This window comes from Neolamprologus multifasciatus, chromosome 16 (genome assembly GCF_963576455.1).
Source record: "Neolamprologus multifasciatus chromosome 16, fNeoMul1.2, whole genome shotgun sequence".
Lineage (NCBI taxonomy): Eukaryota > Metazoa > Chordata > Actinopteri > Cichliformes > Cichlidae > Neolamprologus > Neolamprologus multifasciatus.
The window spans coordinates 11,682,097-11,700,092 of NC_140454.1; the positions used below are offsets into that span (position 1 = coordinate 11,682,097).

At 42.8% G+C, this 17,996-nt stretch overlaps 1 protein-coding gene across 1 annotated transcript; it reads right to left on the bottom strand.

The window, feature by feature from the left end:
* Positions 1 to 2,454: 2,454 nt before the first annotated feature.
* Positions 2,455 to 14,815, bottom strand: LOC146500357 (organic cation/carnitine transporter 2-like). Its single transcript, XM_085134560.1, has 11 exons — positions 13,274 to 14,815; positions 12,880 to 12,882; positions 11,273 to 11,488; positions 6,542 to 6,645; positions 5,833 to 5,987; positions 5,387 to 5,558; positions 4,539 to 4,665; positions 4,217 to 4,446; positions 3,760 to 3,974; positions 3,253 to 3,504; positions 2,455 to 2,603 (listed from the first exon to the last, which is right to left on the bottom strand). Exons 1-11 carry the CDS (start codon positions 13,481 to 13,483, stop codon positions 2,455 to 2,457), a joined length of 1,833 nt encoding a protein of 610 aa, XP_084990686.1. The 5' UTR covers positions 13,484 to 14,815.
* Between the last annotated feature and the right edge of the window lie 3,181 nt (positions 14,816 to 17,996).

The following is a 17,996-nucleotide window of genomic DNA, read 5'->3' on the forward strand; positions in this document are numbered from 1 at the left end:
AATCCGTGAAAAACAAACAAACAAAACTATGGACCCAGTGTAATAGTGGGAAAAAAGAAAGTTTAATTTAACTGTTTATCTGTGAATTATTACATTGGTGTAGTAGAAATTCTAGTCTGGCACCCATTCTCTATGGGAGGTTTCGTTTTGTATCTTATTATCATTATTATAATAATTATTATTTATTTCATTTGGATTTTTTTTAATTTACCTTTTATTGGTTTCAGTGTTAGTTTTAGTCTTTGTAATTATTATTGTATGGACGGCATAGAGAAAGAGAAAATACACACAACAAGTCACATTTTTTTCTTATCAGGATTATTAGGATTTTATTATTAATATTACTGTTCTTATCATCATCTATATTATTATTATTGTTATTTCTATTATGTAACCAACAACAATCCAAAGCATCAGTAACCAATGCAAGCACTCCACCCTCACGTCTTATATGGTAACTCCTCAATCAAAGTCTTTTTATTTCATCAAAATGATATTAAAAAAAATTTTAAGTTTTAAACACAAATTTCGACTCGTATAATCCAAGCATGGCAACTGCTCACACGACTTAAATTCAAGTTGATTTCTAATTTAAAAATGTAATTCTTTTCTTTTTTTTTTGTTTCACTTCCATATTCCTGCTCAGGTTGAATAAGTGTTTTTGTGGTGATTTCCGCTGCGGCCTCACAACAAGAAGGTTCCTGGTCTTCCTGGTCTCATGACTGGGGCCTTTCTACATGATGAGGTAAACACTGTATAGTTTATGGGGGGGGGGGGGGGGGGGGGGTATTAAAAAAAAAATTATTAAAAAAGAATATATACATGGTTAAAAATGTGGCTGACAATTGCTAACACAAGACTAGAAAAGCAAATTCAATTCATTTGTTCATTTCTGCATCACGAGCTTTAGTTGAGGCAGTTGAGCATTTGATCTCAGACAGAGAAGTCTCGCTGACAGCTGGCTTCTGGACCTCAGCTGAATTCCATCATCCTTTTGGCGACAGAGCCCTTTGAATTTGAACCTGGAAGCCAAATGAGGAGAGCTGCATCAGTTAGGCAATATTAAACAATAGATATTTGATATATATTTGCATTATTTGTTTTGTTTTTTCATTTCAGTTTTTTTTCACATTGTAAGATAAGATAAGATAAGATAAAACTTTATTAATCCCTCGGGTGGGTTCCTCTGGGAAATTCGGTTTCCAAAAGCACAGCACCGACAGAAGTTACAGAGTTAAAGAATATTATATATATACACACACACACACACACACACACACACACATGTATAAATACAGAGACATATATAAATAAAATATATGAAGGGGATAAATAGAATAAATAGGAATAAAAATAAAAATACAAGTGAATTGCACATTTCAAGTATTGAGGTCTATTGCACCGTTGACTATTAACAAAAGTCTTGCACAAAAGGTAATTGCACAGTGAAGTGAAGAAGCACTACAGCTTAGTTGTTCCCCCCTCCTTTGTCCTCCTGTTTCCCCTCCCTCTCCCCTCCAGAGAGGAGTTAAGCAGTCTGATGGCGTGTGGGACAAAGGAGTTTTTAAGTCTGTTGGTTCTTGTCTTTGGGAGAAGCAACCTGTCACTGAACAGACTCTTCTGGTTGTTAATGGCCGTGTGCAGAGGATGCCCAGCATTGTCCATAATGTCCAGCAGTTTCTTTAGTGTCCTTTTCTCTGCCACTGTCACCAGAGTGTCCAGCTTCATGCCAACCACAGAGCTAGCCTTCCTCATCAGTTTCTCCAGCCTGGATGAGTCCTTCTTTGCTGTGCTGCTCCCCCAGCACACCACAGCATAGAAAAGTACTCCAGCAACCACTGACTGGTAAAACATCCTCAGGAGCTTCCTGCAGATGTTAAAAGACCTCAGCCTCCTGAGGAAGTACAGTCGGCTTTGGGCTTTTTTATACAGGTGCTCTGTGTTGCATGACCAGTCCAGTTTATTGTCCACCCACAGCCCGAGGTACTTGTACTTGTTGACCACCTCCACCTCCTCCCCTCTATCTGAACCGGCAGTGGACCTTCTCTGGCCCTCCCGAAGTCCACAACCAGTTCCTTAGTCTTTGAGGTGTTGAGTTGCAGGTGGTTTGTGTGACTCCATGCGACAAAGTTCCTCACCAGACTTCTGTACTCCTCTTCCTGATCATCCCAGATACACCCCATGATGGCTGTGTCATCTGCAAACTTCTGAATGTACCCACCTTTATTTTTGATATTTCATAATGAACTGTATATTTCTTATTCTGGTCTCATGACACAGACCTACCCACATAACACATAACGCAGTGCAGGAAACAATCAAACCAGATTTCCCTATTTATATATTTTTATTACAATCCATTCATAGGATATCTATTACATAGAGTGCAGACATGAACACACCTGAATATACAACCTGCAAAAGCAGCCTTACTAGCATAATCAATAGACAAGCTTACTTCTTAATGACTTGCATCTGATCGATGGTATCAGGAAGCGGTTTTCCAAATGACTCCGGAAGGAAAAGGGAGACAAAGACACCGATGACTGACAGGAAACTCAAAGTCAACCACGGCAGGAACTCGTAGAACACAGCTGCAGACAAAACCAGAGCCCATTATTCAGATTCTTTCTCTGCTACAGACTTCTGTCATCACTGAGCTGCAGGTCAGTTTGTTAGATTTAGAGTTGAGAAGCTGAGCATTAAGGATGCTTTTGTCATTAAAGTGAGCTAAAACTTCATCTCTACACAATGACACCTGTCTCATAAAAAAGGCATAAAGGTTCTGTGTACACTACAAAGTGCTCTATCGCAGAATAATTATCCTAGTATGATGTTTACACAAAAGTAGGGATGCTTTGAAAACATGTAAATGAAAAACAGACGGCTATTAAGATCATTAGAAGCCTACAGGGCACTGAATAGAGCACAAGGACATCGTAACGAAAACATGTTGAAACAGAATTAGTTGTTCAATTTTCCATCTGCTGTTTTTTTGATGCGCTGCACAACTTTCTCAATCATTTCTCGCTCTTGCCTCAAAACGAAGTTTAGCGAAGTTTTTAAAATTTACTTAATTTCAACATTTACTGTCTTGGATTATTTGATTAAAGAGATTTTCTTTTTCATCATAGCCCACTCCATAGCTTTATTCTTTTCTCAGACTCAAGACCAGTAGAAAGTGTTGAAGAGTAAGCTTAGGACATTTTTAATACGAGTATCATCAGCTGTAACAGTTGTCCCAAATTTAACGTTTTTCTTCTTCTTTTTTTTTCTTTTGCTGGGGGGGAAATGGGGTGATTGTGATGCCAAATATCTCAACCAGCTGCAATATGTATGGGGTGATACAGGACCCCGCTCTGGAGAATAAGGCAGCAGATGACAACATCGTATTCCTGATGACTGTGGGAGACAGCTCTCCAGTGAGCAGCTGCAGGATACTTTCAGAAGCCAGGACTCCAAATTTACCTATCAGCACCAGGGTGAGGGTGATGTTGTGATACTCTGAAGGGAGGAGAAGGACTTTAAGCTTATGAGGAGTGAAACAAGTTATTTTCAAACATTTGGTGAGCAGGTTTACCTTCCCTCAAATAATCTTGTTTTGTCTATTTTGTCTATAAATCTCATTTAGGGCAGCACCTCTAACATAGTGGCTGTGTGTGAGGCCTTGTTGAAATGGCTTATTGTGTTGATATTTTTTCAACACAATGACAGTTATATTCACAAAGAGAGCAAGAAAAGGACAGTGGTCTCACTTACTGTGCAAAGCGATCTGGATGAGGAAGAGTGCCAGCGCCCCCAGCAGGGAGAAGACAATAAAGGACACGCGGCGAGGAAAATATTTTGCGCTAAACCAGCTGACCAAGTGTGCTGGGATATCTATTAGTGACAGCAAGGCGTAGTTCAGAAAGGGGTTGCCATAGAGAGTAGTCATATTGAATGATAATCCAAACCAGCTCACATTCAAAGAAAACCTGCAAACAACAATAGAACAAAAAATAAATAAATAAAATCAATCCTGTTAGGATCGCTCAGTCAATTATATCAATAGGCAGTTGTAAAACATGTCAGAGTCACTGATGCCCAAAACCAGCATTCTGAGTTTTCTTTATATTTCTATTCTCTAGTTTTAGTTTCACGTGTACTTCTGTGTGTGGTTTTAGTCTGGTTTATATTCAGTTCGTTGAGTTCATAGATGGGGAAGGCTTTAACTCACCAGAGAAACCACACTACGAGTGTGATACTTCGAGTGGTTGTGTTCCTCAGCAGACCCAGGTAACCAGAAACCTCAGGTTGCTGAGGTTGTTCAGGTTGCTGAGGTTGTTCAGGTTGCTGAGATTGTTCAGATTGCTGAGATTGTTCAGGTTGTGCTGGTTGTTCAGATTGCTGAGGTTGTTCAGGCTGTTGAGGTTGTTCGGGTTGCTGCGACTGTTGAGACTGTTGAGACTGATCAATGTGCCACATAGAAAATTCATTACATTAGCCAATGTAGTTTAGTGCGGTACACGTTGGACAAGGATAAGGTCAGAGGCTCTTACTTTTGCTGAGCAAAAGAGGTCAGACGGAAATTCCACTCCGTTCTCCAGAGCAGCAAACCTTAGCAGGAGTTCTGCTTCTTTAAAACGGCCTTTGGTCACTAGCCAGCGAGGAGATTCTGGAACCAGCCTGATGGACAGACAGACACAAATGTGTAGTTCATTAGTCAAGTCAGCACAGGTGGAAACTGAAGAAAAATACAAGAGCCTCCTGCTCCATCTATCTGTGTTTGAGAGAGTATTATTTATTCATCAAGCTGATGCTGGAAAAGTTAGAAATTATCTGGACGCGATGAGTTAGAAATTATCTGGATGCCACGATCGTCTTCTTTTGGCTGTCCCAGTGGATCATCTGAGCGCCATAATGATAACTGTAAAAATCTGTGAAAAATGTACTTTGCCAGAAGCCAAAGATTTTTTATTTAATTTATGCTTGACTGTGACTGAAAGAATGAGATTGCAGATACAACCTTGGGACTTTGATCATCAAATCAAAACAGGTTTAGCAGAAATGAGCCTTTAACAACGTTTAGTTGGGAGAAGATCTATGGGGAGAACGGGAACTGGAATAAAAAATTATAAATCCCTTTCTTTTGTCTCAAGATCCCCCAAATGGAAGGAAAAGGGCATCTGAGGAAGTGGAACAAAGCGATGGATGGATGCATGGATGGAAGACTGGATGACTGGATGACTGAATGGATGGATGGATGGAGGCGCACATTTAGTTTACATTCCACAGTTCAACAAATTCCTCAACAACCTTTTATATACTGAACAAAAAAAATCCGCTGAAAAAAATTAGCAAATACTCAAGAAACAAAAATCCTAGTAGTGTACTGAGGTCAATTTACCACCAAAGGGGGAAACAGGCCAGACCAGGCAAAGCCATTAACACTGATAGATGTCTCCAGTTCCTGACTATGTAGGCGGTGCCAGGGAATGCCACCATACCAGCCGCATAGAAAAAGCTCAAACCAAGGCTGCTGAAGAGAACTCTTGGAACATCAACTAGGAGCTCAGCACCTGTGACAAAAAGGCAAAGTTTAAAAGAAATCAGGAAGTTGTACTTAATGTTATATTACAACTAATGTCCAATAAAATATATTTTTTCTGTTATCTGTTTACTGCACATGTGTAAATCAGAAAGGTCAGTCAAAGGTTGTGACTAGTTGACTAGTTGACAATACAAGACAAGTGGTTTCCTTTTTGTTTCATTTTGGGTGTTGGCCGAAGGCTTATTACATTAAAAACAGCAGCAGTTGAGCAGACTATCCTAGAAATAAAAAAACACACTTACCAAGTACAAGAAGAACTATGTAAATGCTGAGCTGACCCATGCCCACCATGAAGAAAAGCACATTGAAGACGGCCCAGGACTGAGCAAAACTCAAAGCGATGTTGAAGACACTTAGTATGAAAATGGAACTAAACAGAACAGGTTTCCTGCCAAACCTACAGTAAAATACAGCAAGACAGCAATCAGCCACAACATGGGCACATACAGTTTTCTATTTAGATGTTAATGCTTAAAAAATAGGCCCATTAGCCTCAACAGCCTCAAAATAGGCCCATTAGCCTCAACAGGGCATTAGCAGCTAGCATGACAGCTACCCTGAGGTACCCCTGAGCAAGGTACTGTCCCTACACACTGCTCCCCGGGCGCCTGCTTAGTGGCTGCCCACTGCTTCACTGAGTGAATGGGTCAAATGCAGAGAGAAAACAAGTAATTTCCCCACGGGGATCAATTAAGTATACATTATTATTATTATTATTAACCAAGAGCAAAAGAGTCATGTGCTCAGTGCACCTACATTAGGATTTATCAACAACAAAATGGAGTTAATTTAGCTCAAACTTAAAGGTAACTGAGATTTGGGGAGATAGATCCTTTATTTTATTTAGTCCTGCATGAGTTAGCTCACAGCTAACTAGCAGACATATTTTAGTGAAAAACATTGCAGGTTTGCTAACTTTAGAGACTGGTTGAGCTGAAACTGTGAATTTACCGGTCAGAGATCTGTCCAGAGAGGAAACAGCCACAAAGTGATCCCAGGAAGTAGACGAGAGAGGACATTGGTTGTTTCCACTTGTTGTCGCACACCAGGTTAAACTAAAAGACAGGGTACACATACGGGTGGTCTAAAGCAGGCATAAGAACATAGAAGGAAATACTTGGGCACTAATCTCTGTCTTCCAGCAGTCCCTGTGCAGAATGTTTGCTTCATTAGCCTCCATTTTGCTTTGTTTTGATGGGTGTGTAACATGAGTTTGTCTCTGTCCATATTTTACTCCTCAGGCTGTTTGACTTCTTATTCCTGTAACTGTTTGTACGACCACAAGTGGCATAACGCTAAGGTAAACTTTAGAGGATATCCTTAAGCAATAGCTTCTCATAAATTACTGTGTGATGGTGCAACAATACTCGTATCGATACTGAACTGTTCGATACAGTGCTTTCGGTTCGGTACGCATATGTATCGAACAATACAAAATAATTTATTTATTTTATCAACTTTTCTTCTGACGATGCTGTCTGTGTTGAGCGCTCAGTGGCTCTGCGTTCGACTACTCCGCCTAGGCTGCACTGTCGAGTGTAGATCCACTGAGCGCAGCGCAAGCTAGCAAGACAGAAGCTAAGCTTGTTGCAACATGGCAACTGCCTCAACGCTACCTGAAGTTGAACCTCCCCCACCCTCTTTCAGATCTGGCGTTTGGAACTATCTTGGTTTTCATTTGAAGCATGACCTGACCCTGATGGTAAGCGCGTCATGGACAAAAGTAAAACAGTATGTCGGATGTGCCACGCAATGCATCAATTGGTGGGAACTACTGCGTTAGCGCAGTTAGCTTGTTAACGTGTTGACGTCGTCCAGCCCCACGCACAGGACAATCCGCGGTAACTTGTTAACGGAGATTTGCCGCGGTATGGCGTTAACGTCATTTTAACGAGATTAACGCTGACAGCGCTAGTGGGAACACAACGAATATGACTGCACATTTACGCTGACACCATCCTAGTGCAAAGACAAGTGGAAGCAGACAAAAACAACAAGCACGCATGCTACAAAAGCAGATCCACACCAAAAAAACCCCACTACACATGAGCTCCGTTTTCCTCTAAACTGATGTCCCGGTTCTTGGAAGCCATACTTGATCTGTGCTGGTCAACCCACATTCATCAAGCTCAGGCACAACACTGTTTTTGTTCAGCAGGGAGTGGTTTTGCCTGTAGGCAAACAGAGTGCCAGGCTGAGACTTGAACTGGGTGGGCTTGTGAGGAATGTAGATGAAATAAATTAAATAAATAATTGTGTATTGTTCGATACAATAGCACTGTATCGAACGGTTCAATATCGATATGAGCATTGTTGTCTCTCTCTCTCTCATATATATATATATATATATATATATATATATATATATATATATATATATATAGCAGCTGGATAGCGTTAGACTACACGCCTTTGGAGCAGAGGATCGCAAGTTCGATTCCTGCCTGGGGCGTCTGTATCCAGTAAGGGTCCTAAGGCTAGACCCCCTATGCTAAGCGAGCCTACCGCAGATATGAGCGAGACAGATAAATATGAAGGCATGCCGGCTCGGACGTCGACAAGGTCCGCGTCAGGTGTTGAGGAACCAGGGCACCCTGACGAGAAGTGGGCTACTGGAACAAGAAGGCATCGGTGGGCAAGAGACGAAAACAGGGCGTTGTTGGAATGCTACTACGCAAGTAACCCCGGCGGAAGGGGCTACATGAATAGGATGAGGGACCTATGGATTCTTCGATACCCGACATCCACAATCACTCCTCCTACGGCAAGGTCAGGACGGCAGGTCAGGGGGGAGATATCATCACCCCCACCCGAGATTGGGTACATAGCCCCAAGTGCGACAGGAGAAGGATCGTTGAGTGCGAGAGGAACAGACCTGAAATATAGGATCATGGCCAAGCTTGAAACCTGGATTCCCCGAAGCCGGTTACCAAGATTACGTGAAGTACCCTCAGAAGGTCTGCTAGAGGAAGTTAATGCAGCACTACGGACAATACCTACAACCACGATTACCGAGACTAACAAGCTGATCTACAATACGGCAGCAGTGATCAGTGAGATGCTTGGCTACAAGTTGAACAGCCACAAGGGGCAGTACCCTCCATGGAGAAGGAGGCTAGAGGGCAAGATCAAAGTAGCACAAGTAGCCAACTAACGGAGTTGCAGAAAGGTGCGACAAAGAAGGTGCATAAGAAATACAGCGAGCTGTCCATACCTGAGGCCTTGGAAGACTCACAGCCTTGGCCAGCCGCTTGAGGAGGTACACCAGAGAAATAGAAGGCAGGAGAATAAACCAGCTGTTCTCCACAGAACCAGCAAAGGTGTACTCTCAGTGGCAAGGGAACAATAATAAGAGAACAGCACCACCTGGAGACGGAGCAATACTGGAAGAGCATATGGGAGAAGGACGCAACCCATAACGGCAATGCTCAGTGGCTAGTGGATCTGAGGGCAGACCATAGCGACCTCCCTGAACAGGGTCCAGTAACCATCACAGTTATGATATCCAAGAAAGGGTCTCCAGTATGAAGAGTTGGACAGCACCAGGGCCCGACATGGTTCACGCCTACTGGCTAAAGAAGCTGACTGCACTCCACGAGCGTCTGGCAGCACAAATGGAATGGCTAACCGAAGGTCGGACGGTCCTGATCCCCAAGGACCCCAAGAAGGGACCAATCCCCTCCAACTACCGACCAATAACCTGCCTCAGTACTACATGGAAGCTCCTGTCAGGCATCATATCGGCTAAGATGAACAGGCACATGGGTCAATACATGAGCGGGACACAGAAAGGAATTGGCAAGAATACCAGAGGTGCAAAACACCAGCTACTGGTAGACAGAACAGTCAGCCGAGACCGCAAGACCAGAAAAAGACTAGAATTGTACAAGATCAATGGGACCCTAAGAGCCTTCATCAGGAACTCAATGGGGATGTGGCGTACAACACTAGAGGCCAACTCCAAGCCCATAGCACAAGTCACCATCAAGTGCGGGATCTACCAAGGAGATGCTCTGTCCCCACTGCTGTTCTGCATAGGCCTGAACCCCCTCAGTGAGCTCATTCAGAAGACTGGCTACGGATACCGACTACGGAACGGCACAGTTGTCAGCCACCTCCTGTACATGGATGACATCAAGCTGTATGCCAAGAGTGACGAGACATCGATTCACTGATCCACACTACCAGGCTATACAGCAATGACATTGGAATGTCGTTCGGGCTGGAGAAGTGTAGTCGGATGGTAACACAGAGAGGGAAGGTAGTCAGAACTGAGGGGATTGAACTACCAGAAGGCAACATTGCAGACATAGAGGACAGTTACAAGTACCTGGGGATCCCGCAGGCGAATGGGAACCATGAAGAGGCCGCTAGGAAAGCTGCAACCACCAAGTACCTGCAGAGGGTCAGGCAAGTCCTGAGGAGTCAGTTGAACGGTAAGAACAAGATCCGGGCCATCAACACGTACGCCCTGCCCGTAATCAGGTACCCTGCTGGGGTAATAGGCTGGCCAAAGGAGGAGATAGAAGCCACTGACATAAAGACAAGAAAGCTCCTTACCATGCATGGAGGGTTTCACCCCAAGTCCAGCACCCTGAGGCTGTACGCTAAGCAGAAGGAAGGGGGCCGGGGACTGGTGAGTGTCAGCACCACAATCCAGGATGAGACAACGAACATCCAAGAATACATCACGAAGATGGCCCCAACTGACAGCGTGCTCAGTGAATACCTCAGGCAGCAGAAACCCAAGAAAGAGGAGGGAGACGAGGAACCATCATGGAAGGACAGGCCCCTGCACGGTATGTACCACCGGCAGATAGAGGAGGTGGCTGATATCCAGAAATCCTACCAGTGGCTGGACAAAGCTGGACTGAAAGACAGCACAGAGGCACTAATCATGGCAGCACAAGAACAAGCTCTGAGTACAAGATCCATAGAGGCTGGGGTCTATCACACCAGGCAAGACCCCAGGTGCAGGCTGTGTAAAGATGCCCCAGAGACAATCCAGCACATAACAGCAGGGTGCAAGATGCTAGCAGGCAAGGCATACATGGAATGCCATAACCAAGTGGCCGGCATAGTGTACAGGAACATCTGTGCTGAGTATAACCTGGAAGTCCCAAGGTCAAAATGGGAAATGCCCCCAAGGGTGGTGGAGAATGACCGAGCTAAGATCCTGTGGGACTTCCAGATACAGACGGACAAAATGGTGGTGGCTAACCAACTGGACATAGTGGTGGTAGACAAACAGAAGAAGACGGCCGTAGTGATCGATGTAGCAGTTCCGAATGACAGCAATATCAGGAAGAAGGAACACGAGAAGCTGGAGAAATACCAAGGGCTCAGAGAAGAGCTCGAGAGGATGTGGAGGGTGAAGGTAACGGTGGTCCCCGTGGTAATCGGAGCACTAGGTGCGGTGACTCCCAAGCTAGGCGAGTGGCTCCAGCAGATCCCGGGACTAACATCGGAGATCTCTGTCCAGAAGAGCGCACTCCTGGGAACAGCTAAGATACTGCGCAGGACCCTCAAGCTCCCAGGCCTCTGGTAGAGGACCCGAGCTTGAAGGATAAACCGCCCGCAGGGGCGTGCTGGGTGTTTTTTATATATATAATTGAACCAGGAAGTCCTTTGTGATCCAGGGAGACTTGGATCTGAACAATATCATCAAGACAGTAACAGTACCTCAGTGACTAAAGTCGACTCGTAGTGCTCTGTGCTGTAGATCCATCCATCTTTGCACTCCTCCTGCTTCAGGTTGGACAGCATGACCCCTGCACTTGCTCCGAATTCAGAATCGTTGTGGATCTGGGCAAGGTTGGGTTTTATTCCGAGTGCAGACAAGTTCTGCATCATGTGCATCTCATAGCGGCTACAACTGCTTCTCTCAAGATTTGGACCCTGTACAGCAGCAGAGATATTATAAGAGACAGACAAGACAGTGAAAGAGTCCTGAATTGAAATTTATGCGAGAATTCTATAACGTCAAAGTCAACAGTAGACTTTGACTGCCAGAGGAAAAAAGCCTTTAAAATCTTATTTGTGAGCTGTATAATCAGTAAGCTTTTACCAGATGTGGGTCAATATTCTGTACAGACCATTTCCATGACAGCCAATTTAACATCCGCTTTTTAAATCTACAAAGAGCAGTAAAACTCATAGAAGAACACTTCAGGTAACCGCAGCTTGTCCACAAAGAAAATCCAAATCCAACCCACCACCCACTGTACACTCCACTGCACCCGCCACACTGGGACTTCACCAGACATTAATGACAAATAACTGACATGATGACGTGAACCTCTGCGGCACAAGAATGCTTTAGGGGAAAGTGACTTGCTGCAGATTTAGGTGAACTAAGCGTTTCAGTGTTCTCTCACACTGGCTTTACAAAAATATAATTTAACTACAGCTGCAAACACCCTAGGAACAGCCGAGTCGCAAAAGAGAGTTGGCTCTCTTGCTGAAAATGTTGAAATGTACTCACTTTTTAGTGAGAGCCAACTCTCTTGCAAGCTCCACCAGGAAGTCCACCCGTCCGAGATTTATTGATAAAAACAATAAATCCAGGGCTAGGTGTGGAGGGTTGTGTGTTTCAGTGGACCATTGATCAGTGGTCCATTGTGGTATCAATCAGACCACTGGTCTTTGATAATTATGTTGAAATGTACTCACTCACTTTTTATTATTATTTGTAAATATGTGTACAAATGGTTGGGGGTTTTTTGTACTGTTTTTATCAATAAATCTCAGCAACAAAGGAAATACACCCATGTGTGTTGATTTCTCCCTAAGATGGCAAACAGAAACACAAGTTTCCTTGTGGGTTAGGGTTAGGGTAACCCAAACCAACCCTAACCCTAACCCTAACCCTCCAAGTGGCTCAGCACCACCTTATTTACATAACAAAAGCAGCAGTTCACAGTTCAGTTCAGTTCAGTTCAGGATATTAGCTAAAAGCATACCAGCCACTTGGCTGGTAGGCGGGTTTTAAACGTAGAAAAGCCAAATGGCTGCTCTCTGGGAGTCTAGGTGTTAAACCCTTGATTATACTATGCGGTGCACATGCACACCTAGAGTCACCAAGGTCAAGCACGTCTGCATGGATCCTTACACCAACTTGCATCACTCAAACCCAATTGTATCCTAGCGGACTCACGGGAGTAGAAAGTCTAATGAAGGTTTAAACATAATCATCACCACCGAGAATATTTAGCAAAGACAGTTAAGAGAAAAATATATATTTGTTATATTAATGACAAGAAGACACTGTAGCTGACAGTGTTTGGAACCACCTCCCCATGGAAAATTAAGCTTAGTCCTTCATTATGTTTGCCAGCTAGCTGCTGAGTGGATCTTTCAAATGTTTGGTCCTGCACTGGATGTGTTTTTCTTTTCGAGGTGTTTTACTTGAAGCAGGCGTCTGCTGGAACAGAGAGGCAAGCTTTTATTAAATCTACTGCTAAAGTGATCAAAATGTATCACTGCTTTCTCATGTGTGTAATAGAAAGCCAGAAGAAATGATAGAAACTTAAGGTTGAGGAGTTAGTTAACAAAATAATGTTAAATAACAGAAAAATAAAATAAAATAATACTTACTGAATCTGAGTTTTCTTAGTCGCTGTCCTTCACTCAAACAATCATTCAAAATCATTTAGCTTGATCAGGCCTGCCTCTGGTTCTCACCTGTATTGGGATACTAGCCTGGATCCAGTCCTGACTCAGGTTGCTGTGTGCTGGGATGTAGCACTGGTGTGGGGGAATGGCCAGCAGAAAGATGACAGACAGGATGTTGTACCCAGCAGGAAAGCTGAGGATACAGAGGAAGAAGATGACCTTCACCTGGTACCAGCCCCAGATCCCCAGGAACGCAATGGACCCCTCGTAGTCCCTCATTTTGGTATTCTATTGTATTCTTCTTCTTTTCAGCTGTCACTGAAAAAAATGACAAAGTCAGCTCTCTCTTCAAACTGCAAAATCGTATCAAAAAGTAGAATACGGGTCATGCCAGTCGCAGCTTCTTTCTCAACAAGTGCTCCACAGCTTCAGATCTTTTATCCCAGACAAGACAGAAGGACTCCACCTCTCATCCTACTAATTTTAAAACCCTCGGTGCATATTAACTCCTCCATAATATTAACTCCTCCATACCATAATGTGCTTTCTCACATGTGTGAATGAGAGGGGAAGGGGGCAAGACACAAAAGGACAAACTACTCACTGCCCCTGAGCTCCAGGACATTTATATTCTGAAAAAAAGGGGGGAAAAGGTACTACGTTAAAGTGTCAAGTTTTGAGTGGGTTGCTTTTAAGATTAAGACAGCCACATGGGTAACACAGCCTTGCCACATAGTACACAAATGGAAGACAGACAAAAGGAATTTGGACAGTGTTTCATTCGTGGTTAGTTTATGCACAAAATGTGTTCACGGTGGGGAGTTGTGGAGTTCACCGAGAGTCACCATATGAACTGATACTGTATATGAAATAAAGAAATGTCTAAAGATCCCAAGATCCAGTCTATATGTCAGTCTTCTGTAAAACAATATGTTGCTACTCTTCACAAGAGTTTGTGACCAGCAAAGGTTGTGAGAAGAATCGCTCCAGCTTGCTCAAATCTTGGTTCAAACGTCCACTACAAGACAAAAAAATGAACTAAAGGACAAAAGCACCCAAAAGAAACCAATGGGGGATGTTTTGTTACCTCAGGACACTGGATGCCTTGTAGTCATAATGGTAATAATTTTACTGGAAGGTGTAAGGACATCACCTGAAGGTTAGAAGTCCGTGGGTGATTCAACAAGACAAATGAAGCAAAGCACACAACTTAATCAACAGTTGGTAAATGAAAAAAAGGGCATTTTTATAGAGTCTCAAACTTGAAAAACATTTCCTGATATTCCTTCCATCAGAGTCTGAAAAAGTAATGCCCCACAGCCCACGATTACAATCACTTATCAGTTTCACTGCAGTAAAAGCAAGAACTATAACACCAGAAAACTCTTGTTAGTTTAATTTCATCCAAAACAAACAAATTCAGTTTCTCTTCACTCCTTATTCCATCCACCCCACCTGAAGTGAGAACTGCTGCCATGAATCAAATGACATGCTGCAGCTGACCTAATAAGAGCTGACTGGACAGACTGTTTTTCAGTTATTTGGAAGGAAAACTTGATAAACACTTTTTAAAATACCTTCCTGAATAGTCTTCCAGCTTTAGCTGAAGGGCTAAAGCACTGGGTCTTTTCCATTGTCAGAAGATTAATAAAGTAATAGAATAAGAATAAAAGTAAATCTCTTTAATAGTTATTATTACTATACGGGTTATTTTAAGAGGCCATTTCAGCTCTTTGTCTGATTTTCTTTGTTCATTCAGCTTTTCTCTTTCTTTAACTGCCTTTGACCTTCTGTAGTGACACCAAGAACAAAAACCAACAGCACGATCTACACCTTGACACTGGTGTTTGGAAGTCGTCTGCAGATTTTGCATTACTAGGAGAGGGAGGAGGATGAGAGTGAGTGATTTGTCATCAGAGGTTATACAATGTTAGACAAAGAAGTTAGCCAAGTTGTTCAACGTGTGTTGAATATAACACCGGATTACTGGAAGAATGATTCTGTTCACTATCAGTGTTGGGGAGTAACGGAATACATGTACCGCCGTTACGTATTTAAAATACAAAATATGAGTAACTGTATTCCGTTACAGTTACCGTTTAAAAAGGTGGTATTTAGAATACAGTTACTTTGTTGAAATAAATGGATTACACAGCGGTACTTTCCTGTTTCATATTGTGGCAGGTCAGGACTGTTTGGGTTTTGTTTGACAGCTACGTTCTGTTGTTCCAGGCGGCAGCGTTGCGGTTGCCATGGTTACAGGGTGACGCTCTCGCTCTGCGTGTTTCCTGGGTGAGAGAGCGCCTTTTTGTTGTTGTTGTTGTGCTAAGCTAATAGCAGAATGCAGAATGTAGCATCATGGGCAGTGTAGTCCGTGCTGCAGGGAGAATGGACTGGCTTACTTGTTATGTGTCTGTGAGCGCAAGGTGGGAGAAAAAGGAGAGTGGAAAAGTACGAGTTGTCATCAAGCAGAAACGGGAGCTGGAAGCATGTAAATATAATAATAACCACTGCAGCCAAGAAGAGTGCCAGACGAGCCCAGTTGTAAGTAAGCTATTAAGACTCGACTGTACGCTTTGTTCGTGTTTTCCCCCGAAACAATAAGTTCCGTTGGAGCAGCCTTTCAACGCCTCTCTCTGTCTCTCGCAAGCAGAGTTGTACGGAACCCCGCAGGGGACATGGGAGAAAAAAAAATTAAAACAGACTCGGGATCTCGCAAAAGTTTTGCGAGATCCCGAGTCTGTTTTAATTTTTTTTTAAACAGACTCTCGCAAAACAAACTCGCAGGAGGGAGGGCATGGAGCTACCTGCCAGAGAGCAAAAGTTGAATTCCAACAATGGCGGCAGCTACTTAGTTGTAATATTACTCTTTCTGGGTCACAAAATACACTTTTAAGATATTTTGAGGTGTGACTGTAGTTGTGTAAACGTCAGATACCTGCTCGGTTTACAAGACATCACATATTTGCAAAAGTGCTCCGACATTTTCGGACATTTGACACCCACCATCTCGAAGCTAACGGGAGGTCGAGACCTACTACAGCTGGGAGGAACACCGCTTTCCCGGCACATCGTGCCTCGACCTCCCGGTCGGCTTTGAGCTGGCGGCCTCCGAAGAATGCGGCTAAAAGTTTTGCGAGATCCCGAGTTTGTTTTGCAAGATCCCGAGTTAGTTTTTGCGAGATCTCGCAAAAGTCCGTCTTAATTTTTTTTCTCCCATGTCCCCTGCGGGGCTCCGTAGAGTTGACCCACAAAACAAAGTAAAGCTATTTTTCAGCAATGAGCCCGACACAAACCCGTATTAGTCAGAGGTCCCTTTACTACGGTTTGGAGCCGCGGACCTTCAGTAACAGTAATAAATCACAGCAATAGTACATTCACGTAGTTGTAAAATGCATGATAATATGTTAAGTAATCCAAAGTATTCAGAATACGTTACTCTCATTGAGTAACGTAATGGAATACGTTACAGAATACATTTTGGGGCATGTATTCTGTATTCTGTAACATTTTAAAAGTAACCTTCCCAACACTGTTCACTATGAACATTTCATTAAACAGCTTCGCTCATAATGTGACTCCCAAGCAAAGCTTTAAAGGCTGCCCTCATCGGTCTTTCAATGAATATTTTTAAGATTATACAAAATTTGAGCTCATACGATAATCTGTCAAAGAAAGAATAAGAGTCTTACAATCCTCCACAGTCTTCCACAAAATAAACTGCTGATTTTACGCTATAATCAACTGTCACAGTCAAAATGACTAAAATCTCACAATCTATGTCACATATGGCTGAATGATATCATGAATCCATTATAGTATACAGTTCGTACTAACCTGATTATATAGAGCGCAGAATAACTGTGCTCGATTTCTGTCACATCCAAATCTGTTAGTTGAGATTTTTAAAACTGTTTTAATATATTTGATCTGTTACAATAGCCAGTTATCTTCTTCTTCTTCTTATGTTCCCGCTACAGCCTGGTGATGTGAACGGGTAGATATTGTTGCTTGAAGCGTCCATGCATGCACGGTTATTTAGTGTGGCTACATAGATGTTAAACAGTTACTGTTGTAATTTGGGATGTTTGCTTTTGGGTGAAAAATAGAACACTCAGCCATTAATTTTATTTATTTATTTTTTGGCCGGTCCCGTTTGGTTCTTTTGCCATCAGAATTATGGTCTAAAGGCGAAGAAAGATGCCCAACAGATTTACTTTACCAAATTGACCATCCCAGCCTTGCCGTAATGGTCTATTTCATTCACCTTTTATTGTTTATTTTATTGTTTATTTTTTTTAATTTTCACTTGCTAGATACGGGACAGACTTGAATGAGGAAAAGAAAAGGGAGAAAAGAAGAGGGGGAAAAAACAGCGGAGAAGAGGGACGGGGATAAAGGGCAAAAAACCAAAAATCAAGTAAATAAGCAGACAAAAAAAAATACATATATCAATCACCTGGATCACCTGTTGAGAAAGAAAAAAGAAAACAAGCAGAAGAAAATGAGAGCAATACAATAAACAACATCACAATGATATATGGGAATATAACAGTAAATACTAAATATTATTATTATTGTGCAGCACGTAAGATCGACAGCGCACAGTGTGCTTTGAGGTAGGAGCCAAAAAGGGTGTAGTTTGTGTGTGTGAGCACCCGTGTGTACACCTGTGAGCATGGACGCGTTTGTTTTTAAAAGGTTCCTTCATGTAATGATCTGCTAGAGGGTGTGGGGAGCCACTGCCCCGTCCTCCAGGGCATGAAGCAGGTATGGAGGAAATCAAGACTCC

Coding starts and splice junctions, on each gene's coding strand:
- LOC146500357 (XM_085134560.1), bottom strand. CDS start 13,483: ATGAGGGACTACGAGGGGTCCATTGCGTTCCTGGGGATCTGGGGCTGG. Junction 5,988..6,541: donor TCTGGACAGATCTCTGACCG/GTAAATTCACAG, acceptor ATTTTACTGTAG/GTTTGGCAGGAAACCTGTTC. Junction 3,975..4,216: donor CTCGTAGTGTGGTTTCTCTG/GTGAGTTAAAGC, acceptor TGTTGTTTGCAG/GTTTTCTTTGAATGTGAGCT.